Source organism: Theropithecus gelada, chromosome 13, assembly GCF_003255815.1.
Source record: "Theropithecus gelada isolate Dixy chromosome 13, Tgel_1.0, whole genome shotgun sequence".
Classification (NCBI taxonomy): domain Eukaryota; kingdom Metazoa; phylum Chordata; class Mammalia; order Primates; family Cercopithecidae; genus Theropithecus; species Theropithecus gelada.
Genome location: NC_037681.1, coordinates 65,927,085 through 65,954,674, shown reverse-complemented (window position 1 = coordinate 65,954,674; position 27,590 = coordinate 65,927,085). Strand labels below are relative to the sequence as shown.

Genomic DNA, 27,590 nt, shown 5'->3' with positions numbered 1-27,590 from the left:
AGAAAATATTGTTTAAAATGCTAATGATCATCTGAGCCTTCAGCAGTTCACAATGTTTTTGCTGGTGGAGGGTCTCGCCTTGATGTTGGTGGTTGCTGACCGGAGTGGTGGTTACTGAAGGCTGAGATGTGGTGGCAGTTTCTTAATATAAGACAATAATGAAGTCTGCTGCATCAGTGGACTCTCCTCTCACAAAAGGTTTCTCTGTAGCATGTGATGCTGTTTGGTAGCATTTTACATTCAGTAGAACTTTATTTAAAATTGAAGTCCATGTTATCCATTCCTGCTGCTGCTGCTTTATCAACAAAGTTTATGTAATATTTGATATCTTTTGTCATTTCCACAATGTTCATATAGCATCTTCACCAGGAATAGATTCCACGTCAAGAAGCCACTTTCTTTGCTTATCCCTAAGAAAGCAGCTCCTCATTATGTCAAGTTTGATTGTGAGATTGCAGCAATTCAGTTACATCTTCAGGGTCCACTTCTAATTCTAGTTTTCTTGCTCTTTCCACCACATGTGAAGTGGCTTTCTCCACCAAAGTATTGAATCTCTCAAAGTCATCCATGAGAGTTGAAATAAGCCTCCTCCAAACTCTGGTTAATGTTGACATTTTGCCCTCCTCCCATGAATTATGAATGTTATTAATAGCATCTGGAATGGTAAATCCTTTTCCAAAAATTTTCAACATACTTTGCCCAGATCCTCAGAGAAATCACCATCTGTGGTAGCTATAGCCTTACAAAATGTATTTCTTAAAAAATAAGACTTGAAAGTCAAAATTACTCCATGACCCATGGTATACAGAATGGATGTTGTGTTAGTAGGCATGAAAACAGTATTAATCTTGTACACCTCCATCAGAGCTCTTGAATGACAGGTGCATTGTCAATGAGCACTAATATTTTGTAAGGAATCTTTTTTTCTGAGCAGTAGGTCTCCACGGTGAGCTTAAAATATTCAGTAAGCCATGCTGTAAACATATGTGCCATCATGCAAGCTTTGTCGTTTCATTGATAGAGCACAGGCAGTGGACTCTCCTGTCACAAAAGGTTTATCTGTAGCATGTGATGCTACATAATCTAGCATAATTCTTAAGAACCCAGGGATTTTCAAAATGGCAAATGAGCCTTGACTTCAACTTAAAGTCACCAGCTGCATTCCCCTCTGATAAAATGAGTCAGGCTGTCTTTTGAATCTTTGAAGCCAGGCATTGACTTCTCCTCTCTAGCTATGAAAGTCCTAAATGAAATGGCATCTTCTTCCACGAGAAAGCTATTTTGTTTACATTGACAATCTGCTGTTTATTGTAGCCACCTTCATTATGATCTTAACTAGATCTTCTGGATAACTTGCTGCCGCTTCTATATCAGCAATTGCTGTTTCATCTTGTACTTTTATGTTAGGAAGATGGCTTCTTTCCTTAACCCTCACAAACCAGCCTTTGCTGTCTTCAAACTTTTCTTTTGCAGCTTCCTCACCTCTCTCAACTTTCATGGAATTGAAGAGAGTTAGGACCTTGCTCAGGATTACACTTTGGCTTAAGGGAATGTTGTGGCTGGTTTAATCACTCAAACTTTCTCCATATCAGCAAAAAGTTGTTTTGCTTCCTTATCATTTGTGTGTTCACTGGAGTCACACTTTTAATTTCCTTCAAAAACTCTTCCTTTGCATTCACCACTTTGCTAACTGGCCCAAGATGGCCACCTTTCAGCCTTTCTCCGCTTTCAACATGTCTTTTCAATAAGCTTAATTACTTCTAGCTTTTGATTTAAAGTAAGAGACATGCGACTCTTCCTTTTACTTGAACTCTTAGAGGCCATTGTAGGGTTATTTATTGGCCTAATTTCAATACCATTGTGTCTCAGGGAATAGGGAGGCCCCAGGAGAGGGAGAGAGGGGAATAGCCACTTGGTGGAGCAGTCAGAACACACACATCATTTATTGATTAAGTTTGTTACCTTATAGGTGTGGTTCGTGGTGTTCTAAAACAATTACAATAGTGATATCAAAGATCATTGGTCACAGATTACCATAACAAATATAATTTAATTTTGAAATATTGCTGAGAGTTACCAGAATGTAACACAGTGACCAGAAGTGTGCCCATGCTGTTGGAAAAATGGTGCCAATAGACTTGCCCAACTCAGGGTTGCCACAAATTTTCAATTTGTAAGAAATGCAGTGTCTGAGAAGCACAATAAAATGAAATGCAATACAATGAGGTATCCATATATTCTTAAATTCTTGACTTGGTTTACTGTTGTGGGGGCTTTTCTTGTTGTTTTTACTCAAAAGTATATAGGCAATTTATACGTGTTGAAAATCATTCTTACTTTTAAATGTTACATTTACATTACACATTTAAATGTTAGGCTAAAGAAATAATACTTGCTTTAGAGAAATTCAAGCATATCTCTACTTTAAATCTGTAATAATGAATGTGGTTATTAGAGAAGAGCATTTCTCCTATCACCTTCAGTGCTTGCACTAACTAACCTTTTGTAATTGATTTCTTTAAATAATAAAGATGTATGTGAAGGCCTTGGAATCCCTATCTCTTCTGGGAGAGAAATAGATTGTATAACACCAGCTCAATGTTCTCTAAGCTTGCTTTGCAAGGAGCTATATGTCACTATATGTTAGATGTAGTAATAAAGGATATGAAAAAAACTTGAATGATCATGCGTTGAACTTGATGTTCACAGTAGATAAGTAGATCTTATGTCTGATTAGAGAAGTGGTACAAATCAGTGACTGGAGAATCTGAGAGTCACTTGCAAGAGATGACTTTTGTTTCCAGACCTTGAACAGCTTAACATGGAAACAGGCACAGGATTTTCCTTGATGGTCTTAATATTTTCACTTAATGAATTTATATTTCATCCAACCTGTATGAGAAGGTGACACTGATCAGCTTCCATGTGTTTTGAAAATGGAAGCAGTTCATGTAGAAAGACTCAACGTAAATATGCTACTGGAGAGGGAGGTTACCTTTAGAACTATTGGTAAGAGTTGTAATATCTTTTTTTCTAGCTAACTCTATCTTATAAATGAAAGATGTGAATTTTTATTGATATTTGGTAAAAAAATGACAATAAATGACGATCAAGTAAAATCGTGACACAGTTAAAGGAATGTTTGAAATTAACTCTAAAGTTTCTTGAGCATGGATTGTAATGGTCAAGAAAGGGATGTAATTAGAACTATGGTGTGTTAAGAGACAAGCAGTTGGGACAGAAGGAGATCACTTGCCAGGGCAATCTTGCAGTCATATTCAAGGCCACATGAGTATATTCATTAGCCAAGTAGCTTGATCTCTGGTTGCATTAAGATATGATTCTGCTGGGTGCAGTAGCTCATGCCTGTAATCCCAACACTTTGGAAGGGTGAGGCAAGAGGATTGCTTGAGCCCAGGAGTTCAAAGCTGCAGTGAACTGTGATGGCACCACTGTAGTCTATCCAGGGCAACAGAGTGAGACCCTATCTCTAAAAAAAGGGAACTTTAAAAAAGGAGGTAATTATATCATTTGTTCATTATTTGGGGGACCTAGTTCTAATAAGCATATTTGACATATAAAAATATCATATTTGTAATGATGCAGAATTATTTAAAACAAGATTTTGCTTGCTCTGTGAAGCATGAGGTATCCTATTATGCTTTACATAAAGAATGAATAGGTAATCTTGTAAGTATAGGGAATAAACGTTTTATTTGTTTTTCTAAATCTATAATCCTGTCAAACTACTTGTGTTCAAGAATGCTTAGGAATTCTGATGACATAATTCATCATAAAAGTTTGCATTTACTTTTTGTGTACAGGGAAAAGAGAACTTTGAAACTTAGCTAAATTGTTGGCCTTTTTAGAGGGATGATGAGGAGGGACAGGATTAAGTACTTACATTATGAGGAACTAATGTAAGTAATTATTAGGTACTGCTTTTCACATTAAGTCATACTTGTTTTCTGATTCTATTTTTTCAGTTTCCATAGCAAGGCGTGTACAAGATCCATTAGCTGAGCTAGTGAAAATTGAGCCGAAGCACATTGGAGTTGGAATGTATCAGGTAAAGCAATGTGGATCATTTAATTTATGAAATCCATCCATACAAGGAGCAGTACTCAAACCTGGCATAGTAATTAAGTGTCTATGGGAGTAGATTCCCATTTTCAAGGTTATACAGTTTGTGGGAAGTAGGAGTTTTAAGTCATCAGGGAAGGAGGGAATTATTTTTGTCATCGTTGTTCTGGTGTTAATGATTTTGATTAAGACTTAGAATTGACTGTGGTCAGATTTAAAGACTATGAAAACACTGGATGAAACTAATAACTAATTTGGAGAGAAAGCCTCTTCTTTTAGCATTATTATAAAAATGGAGGTGCTACAGGGACATGTTGGCTCTTTGTGTAAACCGGTATGAACTATTGATCTTTATTGACCTTTCAAGGAAATGTTTTTGGTACCTTCTCTGTCTTGTTTTTTTCCTGTATTTCCCATTCCTACTTGATTATTATAGTTCGTTTTTGGTCGTTACCCAAAATAGTCTAAAACCATTCAGTTGATTAAGTTTGTTACTTTACATGGGTGCAGTTCGTGGCATTCTAAAATAATTACAATAGTGATATCGTGCATTGATCTTGATGTTCACAGTAGTAAGTAGATCTTATGTGTGATTAGAGAAGTGGTAGGTAATAGTAGTACTCATTTTTGTTGTTACTGTATTTTTAATTCTTGAGGTTGTATGTGTTCATTGGACAATTCAAGACAGCACTAAACGTTGGCAGAGTGAATTTATGGTGATAGCAAAATGGTACGTGGGGCTTAAGTTGTCTCCAGAAGGTTTGGGTCAAATTGTTTTCCTCTTTGTCAAAAGCTGTTAATTGTGAAATAGAGTATTTCCTTCTGTATAATTTTTATGGGATTTGAATGATAGGTACTATACTACACTTTTTCTAAAGAAATATATCATGTCATGGATTTTGTGACTACTAGATATGGAAGACACCTTAGAATTCGTGTAACCCTACCCTCCTCATTTGATAGAAAAAGAGTCTGTGTCCTGGAGTACTTAAGACATTTACCCAAGATCACATGGTAGCAAAGCTTGGATTAACCTGTCATATATTGAGATTCAACTGGGAATATTTCCATTTTATAGCAAGTTGGACTAAGGCATTCAGACTTTTAACTGGACTTACTCATTTCAGAAAGATAGTTGGTAAAGGGACTGATCTAGCTACAGGTAGATAGAAATGACTGTTATCTAAAGAGTACAACTGGCTACATGCAGTGGCTCATGCCTATAATCCCAGCACTTTGGGAGGCCAAGGCAGGTGGATCACTGGAGGTCAAGAGTTTGAGACCAGCCTGGCCAACATAACGAAACTCCATCTCTACTAAAAATACAAACATTAGCCAGGTATGGTGGCGTTTACCTGTAGTCCCAGCTACATGGAAGGCTGAGGCAGGAGAATCACTTGAACCCAGGACGCAGAGGTTGCAGTGAGCCAAGGTTGCGCCACAGGACTCTAGCCTGGTGACAGAGCGAGACTCCATCTCGAAAAAGAAAAAGTACAACTATAACAGTTTTGTGATACAGGCGTTATAATGAAGAGGAATTATATTCATTCAAGATAAAGTTACGGAGCATCTTGGCAAGGTAGTAGAATAAAGAGAAGCTTCCAAATTTATGAAACCTGGGCAGGCTAATAAGCTACTGACTTCAAAGAGATCTTTAAATAAATAGTGGAGACTTAACCTCCAGATTGGGATTCAGAGATAACATTTAATGTGAAAGACTTCGGAATTCATTTTAACAGCAGTGAGAAGTAATAGAAGAGTTTTAAGCAATGGGAGGTGACATAATCTGATTTATATTTTTAAGCATTGGCTCTGGCTGATCTGGGAAGAGTGACTTAGGAAGAAGAGAAGCAATAGGAACAACTAGGAGGTTCTTGTACTGGCCCAGGTGACAAATAATAGTGCTGGACAAAGTTAATGGCAGTGAAGATGGAAAGAAGTCAAGTCTATTTTGTCAGGTCTATGTGGTAATAAGTGAGGGAAAAGGAATTATGAAGAATTTGCTCCAAGGGTTCTGATATGTAGATGATGCTTGAGTAGAGCAGGTTTGGTGGATTAAAATCAGTAATTCAGTTTTAGACATGTTAAGCTTGAGATGCCTATAAGAAATTCAAGGAAAGATGTCAAATAGGAGTTGGATATACGAGTCTGAGATTTAAAAAAATAGCCATATTAGCATTGGACTACTCACTGTTCAGCAAATAATGAAACTAAGAACGTGATCAAGATGGTAGGCTGAATTAATGCTTTTCTTTAATTACACTACCATCATCAGCTGCATATTCACAACTCCTAATTCCATGCGTTGACAGAAAAGGTGTACATGTGTACCTATATAAATATACATTTATTCGAATAAATTGATAACGGCATGGGAAAACAAGAAAGGGTCCCTCCCATTAGTGGATGGAAATCTCAGGAATTCCTTACAGATACTAAGCATGAGGAATCACACCCACGGAGAAATAAAACCTGGTGGAGTCACAGTTCAAAACATATACAGATCGTTGTGTATCAATGTGTTCTTGAGGTAGGTGCAGTTCCAGGTAGAGCCAAACTAGTCAGATTCAAATAGTGGGGAGAAGGTCTGAAGTATTAGATAAGGAGATACATATAGAGAAGCTAGGCCTGTAGTAACCTCCTCCGCCAATATACTCTGAATCCAAGCTAAAGCAATGACCTTAACATAGGCCAGAGAGGCTGAGAGATACCTCAAGAGACCTTCGATTGTCAGGAAGCTCAAGGAGCCTCATCCTGAGAAGACAAATTCCTGCCATGTACATGACACCTGGCATGATGTCCCACATTTCCCACATTATCACTGGAGGTGAGGAATAGTAAACAGAAACAGCATACATAGACAGACAGTTAGGGACTCTGAAACGATCTCACTACCAAGAATGATTAAACATTTGAGGAAAACCTATGGTAGACAAATGAGGCACCAAACTTAATAAACAAAAGGCAATACTCAGTGAGACAATGAATAGGTAAGAGAGACTTTGAAATAAGTGAAAGTAAGATTCACAGAGAGAAAAGAGAGATTATTGCATTTATAAAGAACATATGTATTAAAATGAATGCAAACCTATCAAATATCTTAGAATTTAAGAATGTAATTACCAGGATTAAAATGCATAATTGGACTAAATAGAGTGGACACAGTTAAAAGCAAATTAATGAATTGGAAGATTGAGTTCCTTCAGAATACAGTTTTGAACTGAAAACGGTGGAAAGCATGAACAAAAGTCACACGATATAGAAGACATTCTAAACCTTCAGTGTTCATCTGATGTAAAATTGAAATAGTATGGAGTTATAATCACAGAAGTAATAGAAGGAAATTTTCCCAAACTGAAGACAGACAAGTCTTCTGAAAACACCTTATGAGGGCAGAAGTAAAGAATAACAAAAGGCCTACACTAAATGCTTGCTTATGAAATTTCAGAATACGTGATAAAGAGGAACTGACAAAGTATTCAGAGAGCAAACATAGTTTATCTGCAAAGGAAAGAATGCGATTGACATCAGGCCTATTATTGATAAAAAATAAATGATAGAAGATAGAATGCAGTAATTGTGAAGTTGTGGGAAAAAAACATTTTGAACTTATAATTCTAAATGAGGCAAACCATCAATTCAGTGTGAGTGGAAAATAAAAACAATTTTGAACCTTCTCTGATTGTTTCACACCTCCTTTGAAAGAATTTATAGAAGTACTCCCTTCCCAAAAGCAGGGGAGTGTCCAAAGAAGGGAAAGACATGACATGGGAAACATGTACACACAGTAAAATGTATAGTTGAGCCTGATAGTTTTTAAAATCTATAATGTTAATCTTTAAATATTTAAGTCTGGATCAGATCAGTTCAACATGAGAGAGTGGAAGAAAAAGAAATGATAAAAAGTATTAAGATTCTTTTTCAGGAAAAAGATTCAGATATAAATTAACTCTAGAATTTGATTAAAAATGTAACCTGAAACATATGAAGAACAACCACAAATAAGATAGTTAATATAAATCATGAGAGTAAAATGTAAAAAGTTTATAATTTCATCCAAAGGTAGAGAAGAGAAAATAAGAAAGTATAGGAAATAAACAATAAAATATAAGGAGATAGGAATAAGTAATAGGTATTTAAAAGTGAATGGGCTAACTTCTCCTATTAATAGAATTTCAGACTTTACAAAATAAAGCACAGCTTTAAGTTATATATGTGCAAGAGACACTCCTAAAGAAAAAAACAGCCTTGATATTAAAGGTTTGGATTAAAATGTTCCACTTAAATGAAAAAGACAGCCATAGCAGTATTGACATTAGACAAAATAGAACTTAAGGCAAAATCATTAAATAGGAAAAAGAAAGATATTTCATATTAATAATAGTCTTCCAAGAAAATATAAGTGCCCTGAGCAATCTGTTACCTAACAGCATAGCTTCAAGAAATATGCATATTACTAACTTTTCTAAAAATTAGATGAGACAAATTCACTGGTTTTGCAGGAGTCTTAGTAGACCATACCATATTAATATATACATTTTAAAAACAGCTTGAAGCTAGGCATGGTGACACACACCTGGCCTCAGCTACTTAAGATGCTGAGGCAGGCGATCATATGAGCCCAGGAGTTTAAGGCGATAGTGAGCAATGATCATGCCTGTGCATAACCACTGCACTCCAGCCTGGATGACATAGTGAGACACTCATCTCTTAAAAAGACAAAGAAACCCAGCTTTATTGATATGTGCATAATTGCACGTATACAATTCATTCATTTAAAATGTACAAGTCAATGATTTTTTTAGTATAGTCATAGAATTGTGAAAATAGAACATTTTCATCACCCCAAAAAGAAACTCATTCATTAGCAGTCATTCTCCATTGTCCTTTCTTTGCCAGCCCTAGACAACACTAATCTATTTTCCTCTAGATACTTCATATACATGAAATCATACAATATGTGGGTTTTTATGATTGACTTCTTTCATCATAATGTTTTCAGAGGTGGTCTGCATTGCAGTATGTATCAGTACTTCATTCTTTTTTTATGGCTAAGTAGTATTCCATTGTGTGTATATGTGTGTGTGAGATATTTTGTTCATTCATCAGTTGTTAGACTTTTTGATTGTTTTTACCTTTCAGCTATTATAAATAATGCTGCTGTGAACATTTTCGTTCAAGTTTCTGTGTATGTTTTTATTTCTCTTGGATGTATACCTCAGAGTGGATTTGCTGGGTCATTTATTAACACATAATTTTAAAGCCATGTCATGAATTAGGAAAATTATTTGCCACAAATGTATATGTGATAACTACATATTTTATTATTAAGGTTTTGTTTTATTTTTTATTTATATACATTTGTAGTTGGTTTATATAAAATATTTACATAAAATATGTAAAGAGCCACTGCATACCATTTACTGTGGAAGATATACAAATTTCTCTCTATCAAAGAAACCCAAATTTTAAAAGCTGTTATTATTTCAACCAAACAATTAAGTAAAGTTGTAATAAGATGAAAAAATCTGTGCAAGTCAGAAGGATACAGTGAGGTGAACATTTATATACACTGCTGGTAGAAGTCTAAATTACTGTTTCTAGCAAATAGTTAATATCTATTAAAATGCACTTGTAAAAATTCATTTCTTTTAGTTCTCCCTTTAGCTAGTTCTAAGACAGTAAGAACTGCTGATAAGATTCATACATAAGTTTGCTGTAATAGCAAAATATTAGAAGCAACTATAATAGCAAAATAGTTTTTAAAATTATGGTATGAGTTGAAATATACAACTATTTAAAACAGGCTTTCAAGGAAGATTTAATAACGTGAGAAATTGCTCTTGACATAATATTTTTAAATTTCAACAAAGTGGTTGATGCAGAGTAAAAACAATTTGCCGGGTGCGGTGGCTCACGTCTGTAATCCCAGCACTTTGGGAGGCTGAGGCAGGTGGATCACGAGGTCAGGAGATCGAGACCATCCTGGCTAACAAGGTGAAACCCCATCTCTACTAAAAAATACAAAAAAAAATTTAGCCGGGCGTGATGGCGGGGCTTGTAGTCCCAGCTACTCTGGAGGCTGAGGCAGGAGAATGGCGTGAACCCAGGAGGCGGAGCTTGCAGTGAGCAGAGATCGTGCCACTGCACTCCAGCCTGGGCGACAGAGCGAGACTCCGTCTCAAAAAGAAAAATAAATAAATAAAAAAAGAAAACCAATTTGTGTTTTAAAAATGTAGGCATGCGTTTACATTGAAGAAAAAAACTCAGCAGGTGACTGATACTTATTCTTCGGTTGATGTGATTTTTTTTTTCACTTTTTGTTTTTCAGACTTCCTATAGTGAATATGTATTAGGAAAAATTTGTTGTGAAATGTGTAGCCATTACCATAGATTTCCCTTACAACCAGAGTGGGACTGAATTTATTTTTAATCTGTACTTCTAAGTACTTTCAGTGTAAACTTAATACTTATTTTCATTTTGATTTAAGATATGAGTAGATGGACAAACACTGCTGATTTAAAAAACGAAAGCTGTTCAAAGAGAGAATGTTAAATAGATGAAATAATAGAAGCTATAATATTATTTCAATAGAAACTAAAATACTTTTGGTTTAATAACAGCTAAAATGCTAAAGGCAGCGTTCCAATCCTTGTCTTAGAAAATGGGGAGAGGTGATTTTAAAAACACATGCCTGTCATTATTTCTGGAGAGAGAGGCAGCCAGTGTGGTCAAATGACAACATATCCCTAACTGACCCCTAAAGACTTTGCTGGAAAGTGGCTTGGTGTTACTCCCAAGAAAACACTCCAGAGTGAGAGCAGGATGATGCAGGGTTGGCTCTGTTGAGTTCTCTGGGACATGGGGAATGGTGGTTTAGCTTGGCCTTGTCATATCCTGAAAGCACAACTTAAATACACTGGATTTACTTGATATTTTTTTCTTCTTTGGACTGTGTTTTAGATATTTTCATGCTCATTAACACCTCCATTTGGTAATGAACACACACAGTAAAGTAGGAAAGACTCAGAACAGTGCTCTTTCCTCCTTTTGTGCCTCTCTGTTAGATCATTTGATGATGATAGAGAATGAAATGGTTGGCCAAAATAAGTTTTTGGAACTCTTATTGGATTCTATATCCAGCCATCTTTATTCTTCATTATTGTGGATAATGAATAGTTACTGTAAAAGGAAAATCATCTTCCCAGCGGAAATTTTTCACAGTAAAACCTCAAAGGTGGGAATTTGCATTTTCTTTCATTCCTGCTCTGTGGGATCAATTCTATGTAAAAACAAATCAAAAAAATAAAAAACAACTTAAACTGTTTTATAGTCAACATGTAGAGATTATTAAATGGAGTTTTAGTTTAGGTCTGAATAAAGTAAGGTTTCTCGTCTGTTCTACAGTGTTTGCTCAAATCTTTTAAAACATGTTAATTCCTTAATTATCATTGTATAGTGGGATACAGAAAAGAGTCTGTCCCATGCCCAGTCACCTAGGTGACTTTTGTCTGATTTTTGCCCCATACACAAAAGCAGTATTTTGAAATAGAGAAAACACAAAGGTGAAACAGAGGAAATTGTTCTAAAACTGAGGCATTATTTACACAGCTGAATTCTCTGCCAAAATGGTTTTGCAATCTTGTCCCTTGACTCTGAGGCCCAGGATATGGGCTGTACTGAATCTTTGCTTTACAGGGTATTATAAGTGAAATTCAGAGTTAGCCTTGCAATTCCGATATTGCATTCACTTGTGACAAAGCAGAGACCTAACTGAAGGAAAACAAGTAATTGACCTTGACTAGGTGTATGAACCCATCTCATGTGTTAGAATTTGCTATTTATTCCTTAAATTTCAAGTTTTAAAATTTCTTTTCTGGGTATTTTTCGCTTCAGGATGAATTATGCTTCCTATGTTGAAATATTAGCTTTAGTTTTCTCAAGTTCCTAGAAATCACCAACAATGTAATAAGCCATATATATACACACATAACCTAGTGTAACACCATTACTTATCTTTAAAAGAAATGTGAAATGATAGCGTGATTTGAAGAACCTTTTACCAATAATGCCTTAAATTATTAAAATGACATATCTAATTTCCTTTATCTTTTGTTTGCTTACTCTGTGTATGTCATTGACCTTGGCGGTGAAACTAGATCCATTTCAGTTTCAAGTTCACCTTCTAGTTTTCTAGTTTCATACGTTAGCACAAAAATCACTGTTACAATTTCTAAAACTTTAAGGTACTTTCAGTGTTTAAAACTAATAATTATATGATCATTTAAAAAATTATATGACATTAAAAATACTATCATAAAGGAAAAGATTAGTAAATTCTACTGCGTTAGAATATAAAACATCTCTCAGTCAGAAAACAATATATTGACCATCCATAGACAGGGAGAAGGTATTATATTTACAACACATAAACTGTAAATGATATGGAATATATAAAGATTTCTTGGAAATCAAGACATGAAAAGACAGTTCCAGAGAAAAACAGGCAAAGGCTATGAATAGGCAATTCACAGAAGAGGAGATACAAAAGAATAATAAAGATAGGAAAAAAATTCTCTCTCACACCATGAATGGAGGAAATGCACGCTAAAGCCATAAACCCTTCAGGCTGTTGTTAATAATTAGTCTGATAATTCAGATGTTAGCAAGCATGTGGAACACTTGGAATCTTTTACATTATTTGTAGCCGTATAAATTGGTACCACCACTTTGGAGAGCAGTGGAAGTTAACAAAGTTGGAGATGAGAATTCTCTTCAACTCGACAATTCTGTTGCAAAATGTATATAGCCTAGAAAAATTCTCTAAAGTGAACATAAGAAGACATACACAATAAATTCATTAAGACTGGGCATGGTTGTTCACACTTGTAATCCCAACACTTTGGGAGCCCAGGAGTTTAAGACCAGCCTGAGTGACATAGTGAGACCTCATCTCTACAAAAAAATAAAACAATTAGCTGAGCACGGTGGTGCACACCTGTAGTCCCAACTACTGGGGTGGCTGAGGTGGAAGGATCACTTGGGCCTGGAAGATCAAGGCTGCCGTGAGCTGTGATTACGCCACTGCACTCCAGCTGGGGCAACAGAGTGAGACCCTGTGTCAAAAAAAAAAAAAAATTAATTGAAGCAATATTTATAGTAGTGAAAATTTGGAAATACTGTGCTCATCATCTGGAAACTGGAAAGATATACTAGTAAAGTCAAGACTGTGAAAGAGCAGACAGATAGACAGACAGACAGACAGACAGATAGATAGAGCAGTGAAAATGACCCAGTTAGAGCTGCTAGATTAATACAGAGAAACCTCATAAGATGTAATGTTAAGAGAGAACGTAAGTTGCAGAATATGTACAGTATTATGGAACTGATAAAAAATTAAAAAATATAAAATATATAGTGTTTATGAATACCTATATATAGTAAGATTATAAAAATAAGCACAGAATTTAAGATGATAGTTTGGATGGGGCATTGAATGAGAGAAAAATGGGAACTAGGAGAGGTACGCCAGGAGTTTCAATCATATTTATAATATCTTATTTCTTAAACTGGTTGGTGTATCTTATACTCTGTAACTTTTGTTAAATATTTCATAAGTTTTTAAAAAGATGCAGGAAAGCTTGATCAAATGCTAAAGATGCTTTAACTTGGGAACTTTGTCTTTCAGTTGGTTTTAGTGTCTTCCCTATACATTGATGGATGTGTGTGTACGTGTGTATGTTACAATGAGAATTTACTTATAATCAGAAAAAAGCTATTTTCATTGTTAGTGAAAATTTAAATATACATTTAATATTATAGGTCACCTTTCCCTTCATAATATTCTTAGAAATCTTTGTCAAGCCCCTAATGTTGCACGAAGTCAAATGCTTTGTAAGGCACAGTTTTGACACTATCTTAAAACATACCTTATCTCATAAATAGTAGGTTTTTCTTCTGTGAATTTTAAGAATTAAATAGTTATTTTTCCCCCATAGTCATTTTAGACAGACGTGGCCTACGACAAACCTGTAGACTGCCAAATTTCTAGTGCTCATATACGGGGCAGAGTTGGGTAGAGCAGATGTTTAAGAAATTATGGTATATGTTACAACAATGGTACTGTCATTTAACTAGCATTTATCATATACTATTTTCTTTTCGCCATTACCTGCTTCCCTTACTCTTAAATTATTTAAATGAGAAACCTTAAGATTATGCAGGGGACTTTTTAAAAATGCCTAGGCTACATCCCCAGAGATTATAGTTTAATTGGTCTGGGGGTGGGCCCCACATGTCAACAAGCTTCTTAAAATTCACTTGTGATTCATATGTACAACCAGGGCAGAGAATCACTAGTTCTCAAAATACAGTCACTAGACTAGCACCATCAATATCATCTCCAATTTGCTAGAAATGCACATTCTTTCACTTCCCTCCCAGACCTGTAGGATCAGAAATTCTGGGGGATTGGACCTGTAATCTGTGTTTTATTGGCGTAGGTTTGAGAACCACTGGTCTCTAATGCTCCTCAAACTTGACTATGCTTATAAAATCCCTTTGTTAAAGATGCAAATTCTGATTCAGTTAACCTGGAGTGAGCAATGAGAGTCTGTGTTTCTTAGTAAGCACTCAGGTAATAACTGTGCTGCTGGTCTGTTGTGATTAACAGGAGACCCTGCTGAAGGTCTCCTGGGCCCTCAGGCCTGTTGAATCAGAATCTGATTTTAACAAGATTTCTAGGTGTTTTGAATGCACATTGCAGTGTATGTAATGTAGGAGGAAAATTAGGACATGCCAGTATCTAAGGGTGAGAGTTTGAAGAAGCAAAAATCCGTATTGTAAAACACTGCCAAGATGAAATAGGAACAGAACTGAAAAATGTGTCTTTTGTGTTTAATTTTAAATGTTTCCTTTAAAGAAATTTTCCTTTTAAGTGAACTTACCCATTTAAAATGTTGATGATGACCATAAAAATAATTTCACTGGAGCGGTGGAGGCGGAAGTCAGAAAGAAGTAAATCCGGGACTGAATGAAGGGTAAGCATTTGAGAGACAAGTGTATGCAAATGTTTAGGGAAGAGAGTTATTTAAGGAGGTCAGGATTTGAAGGTGTTGAATGTCACTGGGAGGAGGTAGAAGTAGAGAATGAGAAAGTGAATATGCTGAAGAGGGAGGCAGCTGGTTGCCTGAGGAGATGGCATCCACAGGATGCCTCCAGGAATAGCCTAAGGAAGAAAATGGAGAGGAACTCCAGAGAGACTCCTGTGGGGTAGTAGGTGCCTGGGAAGAGATGGAAGATAGCAGGACTGTAAGGAGTTGTTCCCCTACATTTCTTATCTTCTCTGTGAAGCAGGAACCTGCTCCCGGCTAACTGCCCCCTCAACACACACAAAAGAACAGCTAGTGTTAAGTGTCTGAAATCACAGTATTTATTTGCTTACTGTGTTTCTCTTCTAATGCAATAAAAGCCCTTATATGAGGGCAGGGTGTTTCCTCCTCTTGTATTTACAGCTCCCAGGACCTGGCACATGGTAGATACTTAGTAAGTATTTCTGAATGAATACATGGTAAATTATTGGTATAGTTGACCATTTATTGTATTTTTTTAAACTTTATTATAAACACACTATAAAATTTTGTAGCCTCTCCAAATTATTGTTGAAGTGGGATCAGAACTGAAAATGTGTCTATTGTGTTTAATTTTAAAACAATTCTTATTCATTTAAAATAAAAAGTAACCTGGTCACAAATGTTCTTAGATCCAGGTGTTTTGAATGCACTGTAATGTAATGCACTGTAACGTGCATTCAGAACACCTGGAAATCTTGTAAAAATCAAGGTTACATTAAAAAGTGTAGCCTTTCACTTAAATTTTTAAACCTGAACTGTTAACTGGTATTTTTAAAATGAAACTCCTTTGAAGAAAATATGTTGAAAATCATTGTTTTCCTTTCTAGTTTTCTTCCAGTCTTATACTTTGATCCTTAAAAGTGTTAAGTCCTTTATGTTCAAGGTAAGAATTTGTTCAGTTTTTTGTCCAGACAGGGACCTTGGTGTGTTCTTGCAGTCTGGATCATTTCCCAGCAGAATTTTGATAGTCACATTCGTGTGTGTGTGTGTGTGTGTGTGTGTGTGTATGTGTATATATATATATACACACACACATAAATGTATACTTGTGTATATAGTCAGCCCTTCATATCTGGGGCGTCCAAATTCAACTAATTACGGATTGAAAATATTGAGGGGAAAAAAAGGATAGTTGCATCTGTACTGAACATGTACAGACTTTTTTTCCTTGTCATTGTTGCCTAAACCATACAGTATAACAACTATTTAAGTAGCCTTTACACTGTATTAGATATTGTAAGTAATCTAGAGATGATTTCAAGTATACAGGAGGTTGTGCAGCATAGGTTAAATGCAAATACTACACCATTTTTTATCAGGGCCTTGAGTACCTATGGATTCGGATATCTGCAGGGAGTCCTAGAAAAAATCCCCCATGGATACCAAGGGATGACTCTGTGTGTGTGTGTGTGTGTGTGTATGTGTGTGTGTGTGCGCGCACGCGCGCGTTCGCGCACAATTTCAACCATGACAGTTTCTTTTTAACAGAGTATTGGTACTCGATTGAGAATAGTTATGACAAATGTGTAAAGATGTTGGTAAAACCACTTTATTATTTCATAAATAGCCTTTTTTTCTTATTTTATTAGGTTGTATTTGGCATACAACTTACTTTTTATACTTTTGTATACATTTTTAGAGCTTTAGTGTTCAGACTTCAGTTTCCTGAAAATATTCTGTCTCATTTACACATTCTGTGATCTGGAACACTGATCCAGTCTCCAATTTTGTGTCTCAGCGTTTTTCTCTGTGTGAATTTCAAGCCCTTGGATTTAGTTTATAGTGAATGGCTGGCCTTGTGAAGGCCTTGTTAACATATTCAAAATGTAATCTGTCTCAAAGCTGAGGTAGTGACCAGAATAACCAATGCCACATTCTTTCCCTTCTTTGTGATAGAATGCTTTGTGTAATTCAGTGTATGGAGGTGACACTTACAGCTCTTTACTACTTGACCCTTTATAAGGACTGTTATTTCTTTATTGTATTTGCCATTTAACCAATGATCTGAGGACATGAAATGTCTTTTCAAAAGGTGCCTTAGAACATCGTTTTTCTGTGAATTGGTAAGCAAAAGGTTCTTGAAACCTAATGGGATAGGAGAGAGCTATCTTGCACACCTCATCTCCTTTCTGTTCTCTTTTGACTTGGATCTTTCTGTGGGAGTTCTGTATGTGAGCACCTGCTTGAAAGGTGTTTGATAATTTAGGGCCAGAGAGCATTAGAACAGCCATGTAGTTGAAGTGAGAATGCCTAAGGAAAGTGGAGAAGGAGTGCTATGGCTGAAGGAACTAGAGTTCTTTAATTTAGCATACATCTCTTCATTTCTTTACCCCCTCCGCAATGCATGTTCTGTTTGTGGTGGAAGTAATCCTTACCAGGACACATCAGAGGAATGTTCTTTGATTATGGCTAAATCAGTAATTAGGACTTCTAATGTAAAGTATAATATCTTTATCCAAGAAAAATCTGTGTTACCATGGGATTCATCAGAATAGAATTTTTCCTTTAAAGTGAACTTATTCATCAAAATGTAAGTTATGGACATTCTTAGTAATTTTATCTTTGATACAGAGCCCTAAGGAAGTTTTTAGTATACTGGTTATGTGTGGATGCATGTATTGGTGTGTATGGATGCACAGTTTGTAGACTAAAAATAGTGCAATAAGATTACTCCAAAAATGTTTAATCCTTCATAAAGGTATTACTGCTTTGCTGAGTTTTGGGATATAATGTATGGATATAATGTTTGGCACACTAAGAATCTTGGATGTAATGTTTAACTTTACTCAGGGAAAATACCATGTAATATAATAATGTTCACATTAGAAAAAATGTTGAGAACCCAAATATAAGATTGTGCTAGGTGATTATAGCAATTGAGAAGAGAAATAAAGTGTATAAGTACTAGGGAGGCTACTTCTGAGAATTTCAAAACTGTATCCTGAATATCTGATACGTGTTATTTTTCAGGTATGTTGATTAACTCATTCCTTTATATGTGTGTGTTGGAGTGTGTGTTGATCATGATCTTTAAGAATAGCACAGGCTAATGTAATTGCCTGTAAGATTATCTTACATTTTGAATTTAAGGGGAAGACATCATCATTATTATAGGGACAGTAGGCATTAAATGCATAATCCTGTAGGAGGGCCTAAGGTATAAGAGTTGAGGTGGGAAATAAACCCTGCCTGCAAATTGATTATAATGTGGTACAGAGACAGGAAGGGTGGCCTTATTGAATTATGGTATGGATTCACTCATGGCAAAGTTCTCCACCCAGTCTATCTTATGCTATAGACAGTTGTGTTACAGTGTCTTTCTTTCTGGCGATCATGGAAAGGAATTCTAATGGTAAAAGTCTGTAGTGAGGGAAAATTTTATTGACAAGAGATATTCCCCCCCCCCCCCCGGGTTATTCTCAATAATTACATATCATTACCAGGTAAGAAAAGTTACTTATCCTAGATTTGTGTAGAATGAAAATTGTTTATCAGTCCACAGAAATACATGTGTTGTCATTTTGAACAACTAACCTTAAAAAATCTATTTTTGGGTGGGACAGTGGGCAAGTTGGCTGCCTTCTTAGTGTACTTTTTTTTTTTTTTTTTTTTTTTTGAGACAGAGTCTCGCTCTGTTGCCCAGGCTGGAGGGCAGTGGTGCAATCTCGGCTCACTGCAAGCTCCACCTCCCGGGTTCATGCCATTCTCCTGCCTCAGTCTCCCAAGTAGCTGGGACTACAGGCACCTGCCACCACGCCCAGCTAATCTTTTTTTTTTTTGGTATTTTTTTTAGTACAGACAGGATTTCACCATGTTCGCCAGGATGGTGTCGATCTCCTCTTAGTGTACTTTTAACTCTGCTGATATATTGTCTTTAATAATCTAGATCATGGCACCCAAACTGTTTATTGTACTGTATTATTAAAAAGTGTATATTCTTTTCAAATGCATAATTGAAAGGGAGAATTTTCTGACATATACAAGGCTTTTGTTTCATTATTTATTTGGAATACATGGGGCCAGAGGGTATGAATGCAGTTAGGTTTTGTTGGAAGGGGACTTGCAAAGACTGTTTGAGGCATGATGTGCAAGTGAGTGTTTTTAAATCTCAGAGGTGTGATTATGTCATAACAGCCATAACCTCTGGGCTTGCTTTATTACTTTTATTAAAACAAATCTGTATGAGGGCGCTATGTATATTTTGGTGATGAAGGAAATGAGGTGGTTAATTTATTATGTGAACAGCACTTTCAACTAACCACAGCGTGATTCACTGGGAGTGCAGTGAAAAAGCCTAACTCTGTAGAAATGACTGCATTTTGATTTGTGGACCTTAACTTTCAACACCACAACATGAAGTTTATCTACAAAATGATTCCCTTTTTTTCTATAGTGTTTTTGTACAATTTTAAATCTCTGTTTCTTTTCATTTTATTGTGGGAAAATAAGAATTTAGTAAATGAACTAAACAGCTCTCATCAGCAAACTAAAGAGAAAAAAGGGAGGAGGATCGACACATTAGGGCATTACGAAAGCGAGTAGCATCTTTATAGCTTCCAAATATCTCCCACATCTACCTCAGAAGAGGACTCTACAGAATAAGTCAATATTCTAAGCTCTCGATGAATGACAATAGCTATCTGAAGTCAAATAAGAGTCCAGGAAAATGAGGCACCTATTCTTCCCTTTTGTAGGATGCATTTTTAAGCAGATAGTGGAAAAGAAAATTAATCTCTTGCAAGACAATCTCTGAGATTTAAAAGTTGGGGGAGGGAGGCGGTTAAATCTCTGAGGCGTCAGTTATGGGAGAAGGTGAGGATGTGTACCACACAGAAGCACACACACTGTAGAGTGAGATTGACAGAGGGACTTGTCTGTCTAACAAGTTTGCAGTGTATTGAAAGCACTTGTATACTCATAAACAGCCATTGAAAGACCAAGAAAAGGTTGTTTTCCTTGGAGTGGAGCCATATCCAGCATCATCTGGTGATGTGAACCTGCGTAGAGAGAGAGTGAAAATAGGTCATCTTCCCAGAAATATTTCTGAAAGACCCCATCATTTTCCAGATGTGCCAAGTACCAACCATTAAGAGACAGGAAGCCTTGGAAATCAGTAAGCCTTTTAACTGCCAGCAATTAAGGTATTTTATATCTGGAACATTACAAGTCTCCATGAAAGGAAGTATAACAATCAGTTTTGTATTTTATCTCTGCTTCCTTGGAGTGGCACACCACATTTCTCTTCAGATCCCTACATTTACTCTAAAAATTACGTCATTCCTTCATAACCCTTCCCCAGGAGAGTTGACAAAGTCCAGGAGAAACGTTATTTGTGTAGTTTAAAGACAGGCTATAGAGGAGAGAGGTCCACGCCCGTGGTTTCTGTAAATGGGGTAGACTGGGAGGGAGCACTGGCACGCCTGGTTAGGTTGTTATTTGGTCATCTTGACCAGTCATTCCTGGTGACTTTGTATCTACTTTGAAACTGCTTCCGTCATGGTGATTAGTAATGATTGTGGACAGCCCCAGATTGAGGTAGAAATTTCATTTTAAAGTTGGATTGTCGGCAAAACTTCGTTTTAATGGCATTGGTTGGGCCTCTCAAACTTTCAGGTATCTTCACTAGTAGAAGTAAACTATGTCCTGGACATTTCAGGGGAGGTTATGTTTGATATTACATAAGATAGGATTTAAATTTTTAAAAGAGGATTTATGTTCATAATGGTTTTGCTACTTTTTATAAGGTTGAGATTTAAGAAGTTATTCTTGGGAGTTGGTTTTGAAAAGTCTGTTACTCTTCCTTTCTCCCTTCTAAATGCCCACCACAAACCAATGCAGAACATAAGTTATTTTTAAAACATAGATAATAGAGAAGCCATAATTTCAAGTGTATCTCTGCTCTTCCCTGCCTTCCTCAGCGTTTCCTTCTGTGCCTGCTTGCTATGTGCCTGTTTCCTCAACTCCCTTCCAACCTCCTGTGAGCTGCCTTTTGAAGAGGTGGTTTGTTCCCTAGTTCCTCATTCAGAGCCCTCCTCATATGGTGTGAAATACAACCAGGCTTTTAAAAAAGTGAGCCAAACCTTGTTTACGATTTGAAGCCTACTCAGATATGTGTTGACAAATCTAAGCAACTTTTTTTAGTTTTTCAAAATACAAATTTACGGGCACGCTCCCAGAATTAACATTAACGGAACACTGACCCAGTGATGGCAGCAGAATGCAGAAGATGTCTAACCCAGTCAGCTAGATGGTCAGGGCATGATTGTGAATCAAATGGAACATGGAAGTTGGCAGTGAGCCAGGACGTGTTTTCTTGTGGATAAATCCCATGTTTATCATTAAGTTTGTAAAAGGAAATTTGGATTCTAGATTAGAATACTTGGTTAGTCACACCTTGCGCACATAACTATGCTCATTGACCTATGCCCATCCTTGCAGTTGAGTTATTCAGGGTGTGTTTAGTGAAAATTTCCCTGAGAGATAAAGATCCTACATAGACAGGAGCCTGCTTTAAACTAAAATTTCAGAAACATTTTCACTGGCACCATCCTTGTTCGGTGTGGTTTAGTGGAAAGACCACAGAGCCCTGGACACCAAAGTGAGCTATGGACCTTGGTTTAGCTACTCATGTGTCATGTCACCTTGGGAAAGTAATTTTACCTTCTTGAAAAATAAGATAAGGATACCCGTATGTTTTCTGAAGGAATGTTAAAGGGAAAAAAATTAGACATGGAAGTGCCTGAAGGTGCATATGTGGAAGTGATTTCACTTCATGAAATCAAACAAATTTCATTCACTTTAGTACTTTTTTGTTTAAACCTTTGATGTTAAGGTCCTATTTATTCCTATTGTTTATTCATATGCTAACCTTATGAAATATTCACTGAATCATTTAATTTCAGGTTACAAGAGACCCTCAAGGTCATTTAGTTCACACCTGGCAGGTATAAGCATGTTCATTCCCTTCTGCTGAAAGGGAGGACAGAAGCAGCCAATGGGGAAAGCTTCCAAAACAAAGGATCAGAGAGAGTGGCAGCATTGCTGTGGTCATAATCCAGGAATGAGGAAGTGAAGGCCCATTGCCTGCCTCTTATAAATAGTAATGACAGGACGTGTTGCAGAAGGAAAGATAGGCATTTGAAGTTGAATTGGAAAGTACACTTTAAACTTCTGTTAGTTATTACCTACAGAATTTTTTTGTAAGTCTATAGTGTTTTACTTGTTATTCTTGTGTGTCTGATTCTTCTGTTGTGGTTTACATCTAAATTGACTCAGTATTTTGGAGGTGGGAGTGGAAGAGGGTAGAATGCTTAAAAACAAACACAGCAGCAACAACAGAAACAAACTCTTTAGTTTGTTGGGATGCACGAGCTAGTGATGGGTTGGCAATAAGAAACAGCTGTTTGTTTGTTGACAGCCTGCCTTTCCTCTCCCCTAATCAAGCTGTTTCTCATCACGTAATTACCAACTCTTTAGTATTTAAGACTTGTGGATTTACGGTTGGTCATATAATATTTGCCAAAACGTCATAGTTTACATAAAAAATTAGTGATTCCCCTGTAGTCATTCTACTGAAATATAAATGTGAGTTGTAATAAAATACCTGAAGAGACTTCTGAAATTCATTTCAGATATAAGGGAATGTAGAGGGTGTTTTGTGTGTGTTCTAAAAAGGAAGTATTGGTGTAACTCTTCCCTCTCTTGTAGACTCCACTGCCAATCTGAAAAGCATTCTGTTTTCAAAAATGTAGTAAGGCAGCACTGATGTGGATAACAGGATAGATTTTGTTCTGATGAAGAAGGACATGGTTGCTTGTTTCTGTCTTTGTCTTTTTTCTTAAAACACTGTTCTAATATTCAAGCCAAGCGTGAAAGGAAATAAAGTTGTTGGAGGGTCCAAGATGATGTTTCAGTCTTCTGGGTAGCTTTAGCAGCAGAAAAATACTGAATGTACCTCCTACTCTAAAGAGACTTAATTTAGGCCAATTTGTAAACAGACTGCTTTCAATGTGGCTTATGCTGAGTGAATCCCATTTTGAAATAAAGGTAATCCTGTGTTTTAGGAAAACAAGCCAGAAAGGTGAGGCTTCTGTGGTTTTATTTTGTTTTACCCTTCAGAATAAAACAAATGTTTTCTAATCATGCTCAGGTCACAGCTTCTCTCGGAATGGAAAGGTTTCTCCAATTAATCTTTTGACATTGCAGAGTAGTTCAGAAAAATCTCCTTAAAAACTACGGTGCCAAAATTTTTTATTTTCATAAACTCTAAGGTAACATCACAAGTTCTCCTTGGTTTGATAGGTTTGAAATTATAATGGATTTTAGAACATATTTGCTTATTTTGTCTTTGATCTCAAAGACATTACATAAATTACATAAATTAATTTTTCTTTTAAAAGAGAATATGCGAATAGTAAGTGCTTTTTGAGATATGAGCTGTGACTAGGAAAGGGAATAATTTAGTTTAAAATTTGTAAAATGTCCAATTTTGAAAAGCATATTTTATATGAGTATAGTTTCTATTCTCATTTGCATTGTGTTCATACTGTTTTTCATCTGAAGTTTACATCTACTTTTTTTCCTAAAAGCATAAGTCATTGAAAATAGTTTAAATGCATGTGTCAAATTTCTTGCTCTCGTGAAGTCAAAAACTCCCAAATGTTAGCTGAATTAGACTATCAATGATTTCACCAGGTGGCTAGTGACAGTTAATATTTAGGTTGTTACCAGAACATGATGTGTTTGTAGGTTTTTTGTTTTTGTTTTTGTTTTTTAACATAGACACCATGAGAATGACATTTTTTATATTACTTTTACTGCAGTTAGTATCAAGGCAAGATTTATTTCTTTATCTTAAAATATTATCTATACCATGAAGTTGGGATTTGAAATTAAAAGATTACTTCTAGCTTAATTGGAGCAGGTAGGCAGTAATGGCACATAAAAGGTGAATATTTTCATATGCACAGCTGTGCATGTATTCTTAGGGCTCTGTTGGCCAAAATCTGTTGTCCTAGTAGTGCTCAGGTGCATAATTCAGTCAAATGAATCACAGATGATCCATTTTAAAAGCACTTTAGTGGTTGGGTGTCAAGGGAAGAGTATTTAGTTGTAATTTTAAGAACTTCATCCACAAATCATTTAATGGTATATTTAATTTTAGCTGCCCAAATCTGTGTGGACAAAAATTATTCAGTTATAAATAAAAGGTATATAAATCCTTATTCCAGTGGCCTTCTTTGGGGTGACAGGGAAGAGTATTAGGTGATGTTACAGTTTTCTATTTTGTTTTTCTGCGTTAGACTTTTCTATTTCATAATACTTTTTAAAAAATGATGCTATAAACACCCATTATTACAGAGCCATTAAAAATACAGGTCTATTATCCAGTGATTAATATCCATGACCTTTATTTTTGAATCAGCTTCATAAATATATATATTTTCTATGTCAGCCATTGTCTAGAATTTCATTTTTGTTCTGCTTTCCATTACATACCATGAATTAGATGAAATTAATTTAATCGCTACTACAAACAGAAATTAAACGTGCCCTAATCCAGAGTTACGTTGTTTGCTTTTACAACTGTAAGTCATAAGTAATTAATTTTCCTTGGAAAATTAATTCACTTACCATTCCCAGTAGCATCATATGTTGACACAGGGTTATAGATAGTTTAATATTTTTCTTCAGCATGCTGGCCTAAACTTTAGAAGACCTTAAATGAAAACAAATTAAAATTTACTCAACTGTATATAATTTGGGGCTATTTAAAATAAGTGTTGTTGTTATTGATAGCATCCAGGTGATGACTCCAAAATTATATTCAAACTTTACAAAATGCCCATTATATATTAGAAAGTCTGAAACAATGTATTTTAATATTTTCTATCCCTCAATTCTGAATTAACATTTGACATGACAACCATCTAACAGCAGCAGCATGGAAAGTTTTTTTTAACATCACTTAACCGTCAAGAACACAAAAGGGTTAACTTACTTGCTGGACGTTTGACCACCTGGGATAGCAGGCCATCCTGTCTGATTCTTACAGAGCTTATTTTCAGTCTCTCACCTCGGTCAGTAGAAAAATTTCTGTCAAGGTCATCTTAAAACATAAAATATATTGATTGCCGTTTTCTAATTCTTTCTTTCTTTCCTGTTTAATACTTTTTTTCCCCTTACTTTCCAGAAAGGCCAGTGTGGAAAATGAAATAAGCAAAGGTCTTCCAGTTAAATAAGGTTTCCCCCACTGCTTTTTATATTCTGGGGACTCAGAAAATATGAGCAAACCAAATTTAGCTTTTCTTTTGCATTTGCCAGGAGGTTATTTAGTAAGGTGATTTTTTTTTTCTGGTTCATAGAACTCTATAAAACATATAGTGTTTATTACTTTATGTATATTTATTTAACTCACTAAGGTGAAACTCTAGTGATGGTGGCAATGTTACAGTTTTAACAAGTGGGGCTTATTTTATAAATGTGCCTTTGTGGCAATAGCTTTCAAAAATGCACAGAGTTAGCAGTGACATGCTCTTTTGGAAAGAAAATTTGCTGTTTAATTCCAGAGTAAAAGTACTACTAGAATACAAAATCACCACTGTTTTTTTTTTTTTGGTTACTATTTATTGTTAAAGTCAACTTAAAAAAAATCTGCACTTGCAGGATTTAACTAACTACATACATTGCAAAGTTGTGTCAGGGAGAAAATGTCTACTTGTTATCCCTATCAGAAGGGGGATGACAGGGAAGTCCCCTTCCCTATGCTTCAGAAGATTTCCCTCTGAGTGGCCTTCAGAGTTAGGATAATGGCTTTCCTCTTTATCATCGTCAGACAAAATGAAAAGATTACACGTGTCAAATTATGCACATTTGTGTTTATGCTCTGACCTAAATGCAGATTGTTGTACAGTCAGGTTTAAGGGAAAGCAGTCTTTAAAAAATAATTTAGGCAGCTCAGGCAATGATTATTCTAAAAACTTTATTCCTAAATCTACTATATACCTGCAATACGATTACATGTAAATATGTATGATAATACTGCATACATTCTTACACAGTTTTTAAAAAATGCTTCTGCCTTCTTTCTGAAATGAACTGGTTTACTTTATTCTGGTTTTGAAGTGGAAAAGTAAATTCACCCTTATAGAAATTTACTAATATTAATCTTCTTTTAATTTCAGAATATATTCTCTTAAAAATTTAAATGAAAAGAGTTTGTCATGTCCTTCATTAACTTTTGTGTCAAAATGAATATCTTAGGAAAACGTTTTATAGCAAACTAAGAAGTGTAGAGGAATTGTGTGTGTGGTGGGTGTACACAAGGAGATTGTAAGTGTGGAGAAAAGAGATGCTAAATTTGAGCTACATAATATTTACCCAAAACTGGCAAAGGAAAACTTTGTTAAAATATATAAAAATTATGGATTCAAGAAACAAAGCTTGGAGAAGTAAAATTTTTTACTTTCCGTGATTATTCTGTTGATTCAAATTAGAATAGAAACAAGATTTTGTGGCAGAAATATGAATGTGCTTTTTAAAAATTGTATAATGTTAAGATATAACAAAGTTCATAATTTTCTGAATGATTGTGACACATTTTGAAAAACCGTGCTGTTTGTGAGAAATAGACAAACAAATGTTCATGCATTGTAAGAACTCTGAGGAACTTTGAGCAGACTATCGCTTGAGTTTGGTCAATAAGATTTTATTTTTAACTTGCGAGCAGAGTGTAAGTAATCATAATTATTCCTAAATTGCTCCCTAAAGTATGGTAAAAGTGGAGTTTTCAGACTGCTGATATTTGTTGGGGAATTAGATTGATGTTTTATAACATGTTACTATTCAATGGAGTCCTTCGCAATAACGTTGGGTGGAAAAGTAAATTTGTACCTAAAGAAATGTACAACTATTAATTTGTATTATATTCCACACTGTTCTTTCAAAACACTAAATTTAAATAAGTTTACACTTCTACTCACAAAGGTAGTAATTAAATTAAGGTAATACATAGAAAGATAAAATGGCAATTTACCACCACCTGAGATTGACAAAACTCTCCCAGGTCTTTCAAAGTGAATCATGCTCCCAGTCATTATCCCGTAGTACCACGATCTTACACATTGACAATGGGGTAAATTGGATTATATTTTTGCTTTTGCTAGAAATTCAAATCAAATCATAGGTAAGATAGGGAATACCACATTGTAATATCCTGCTTTTATGCTTCTGTTAGGGCTGTACATTAGTCTTTGGCTAATAGATCTTGCTAGATAATGCTTTTTCCTTTTGTAGCACCATTCATAGTTTGAGGCCGTCTTCAATCTGACATATAAGAACTCTCCTTCAAAAGACTGTATGTATAAGAATGTTGG

General features: G+C 35.6%; 1 protein-coding gene across 1 annotated transcript in view; it reads left to right on the top strand.

The window, feature by feature from the left end:
* Positions 1-27,590, top strand: part of SRBD1 (S1 RNA binding domain 1) — a 222,921-nt gene that overhangs the window by 131,102 nt on the left and 64,229 nt on the right. Inside the window, exon 17 of the mRNA XM_025354851.1 lies at positions 3,987-4,069. Within this exon, the coding sequence (XP_025210636.1) occupies positions 3,987-4,069 (83 nt within the window). The remainder of the gene's footprint in view (positions 1-3,986; positions 4,070-27,590) is intronic.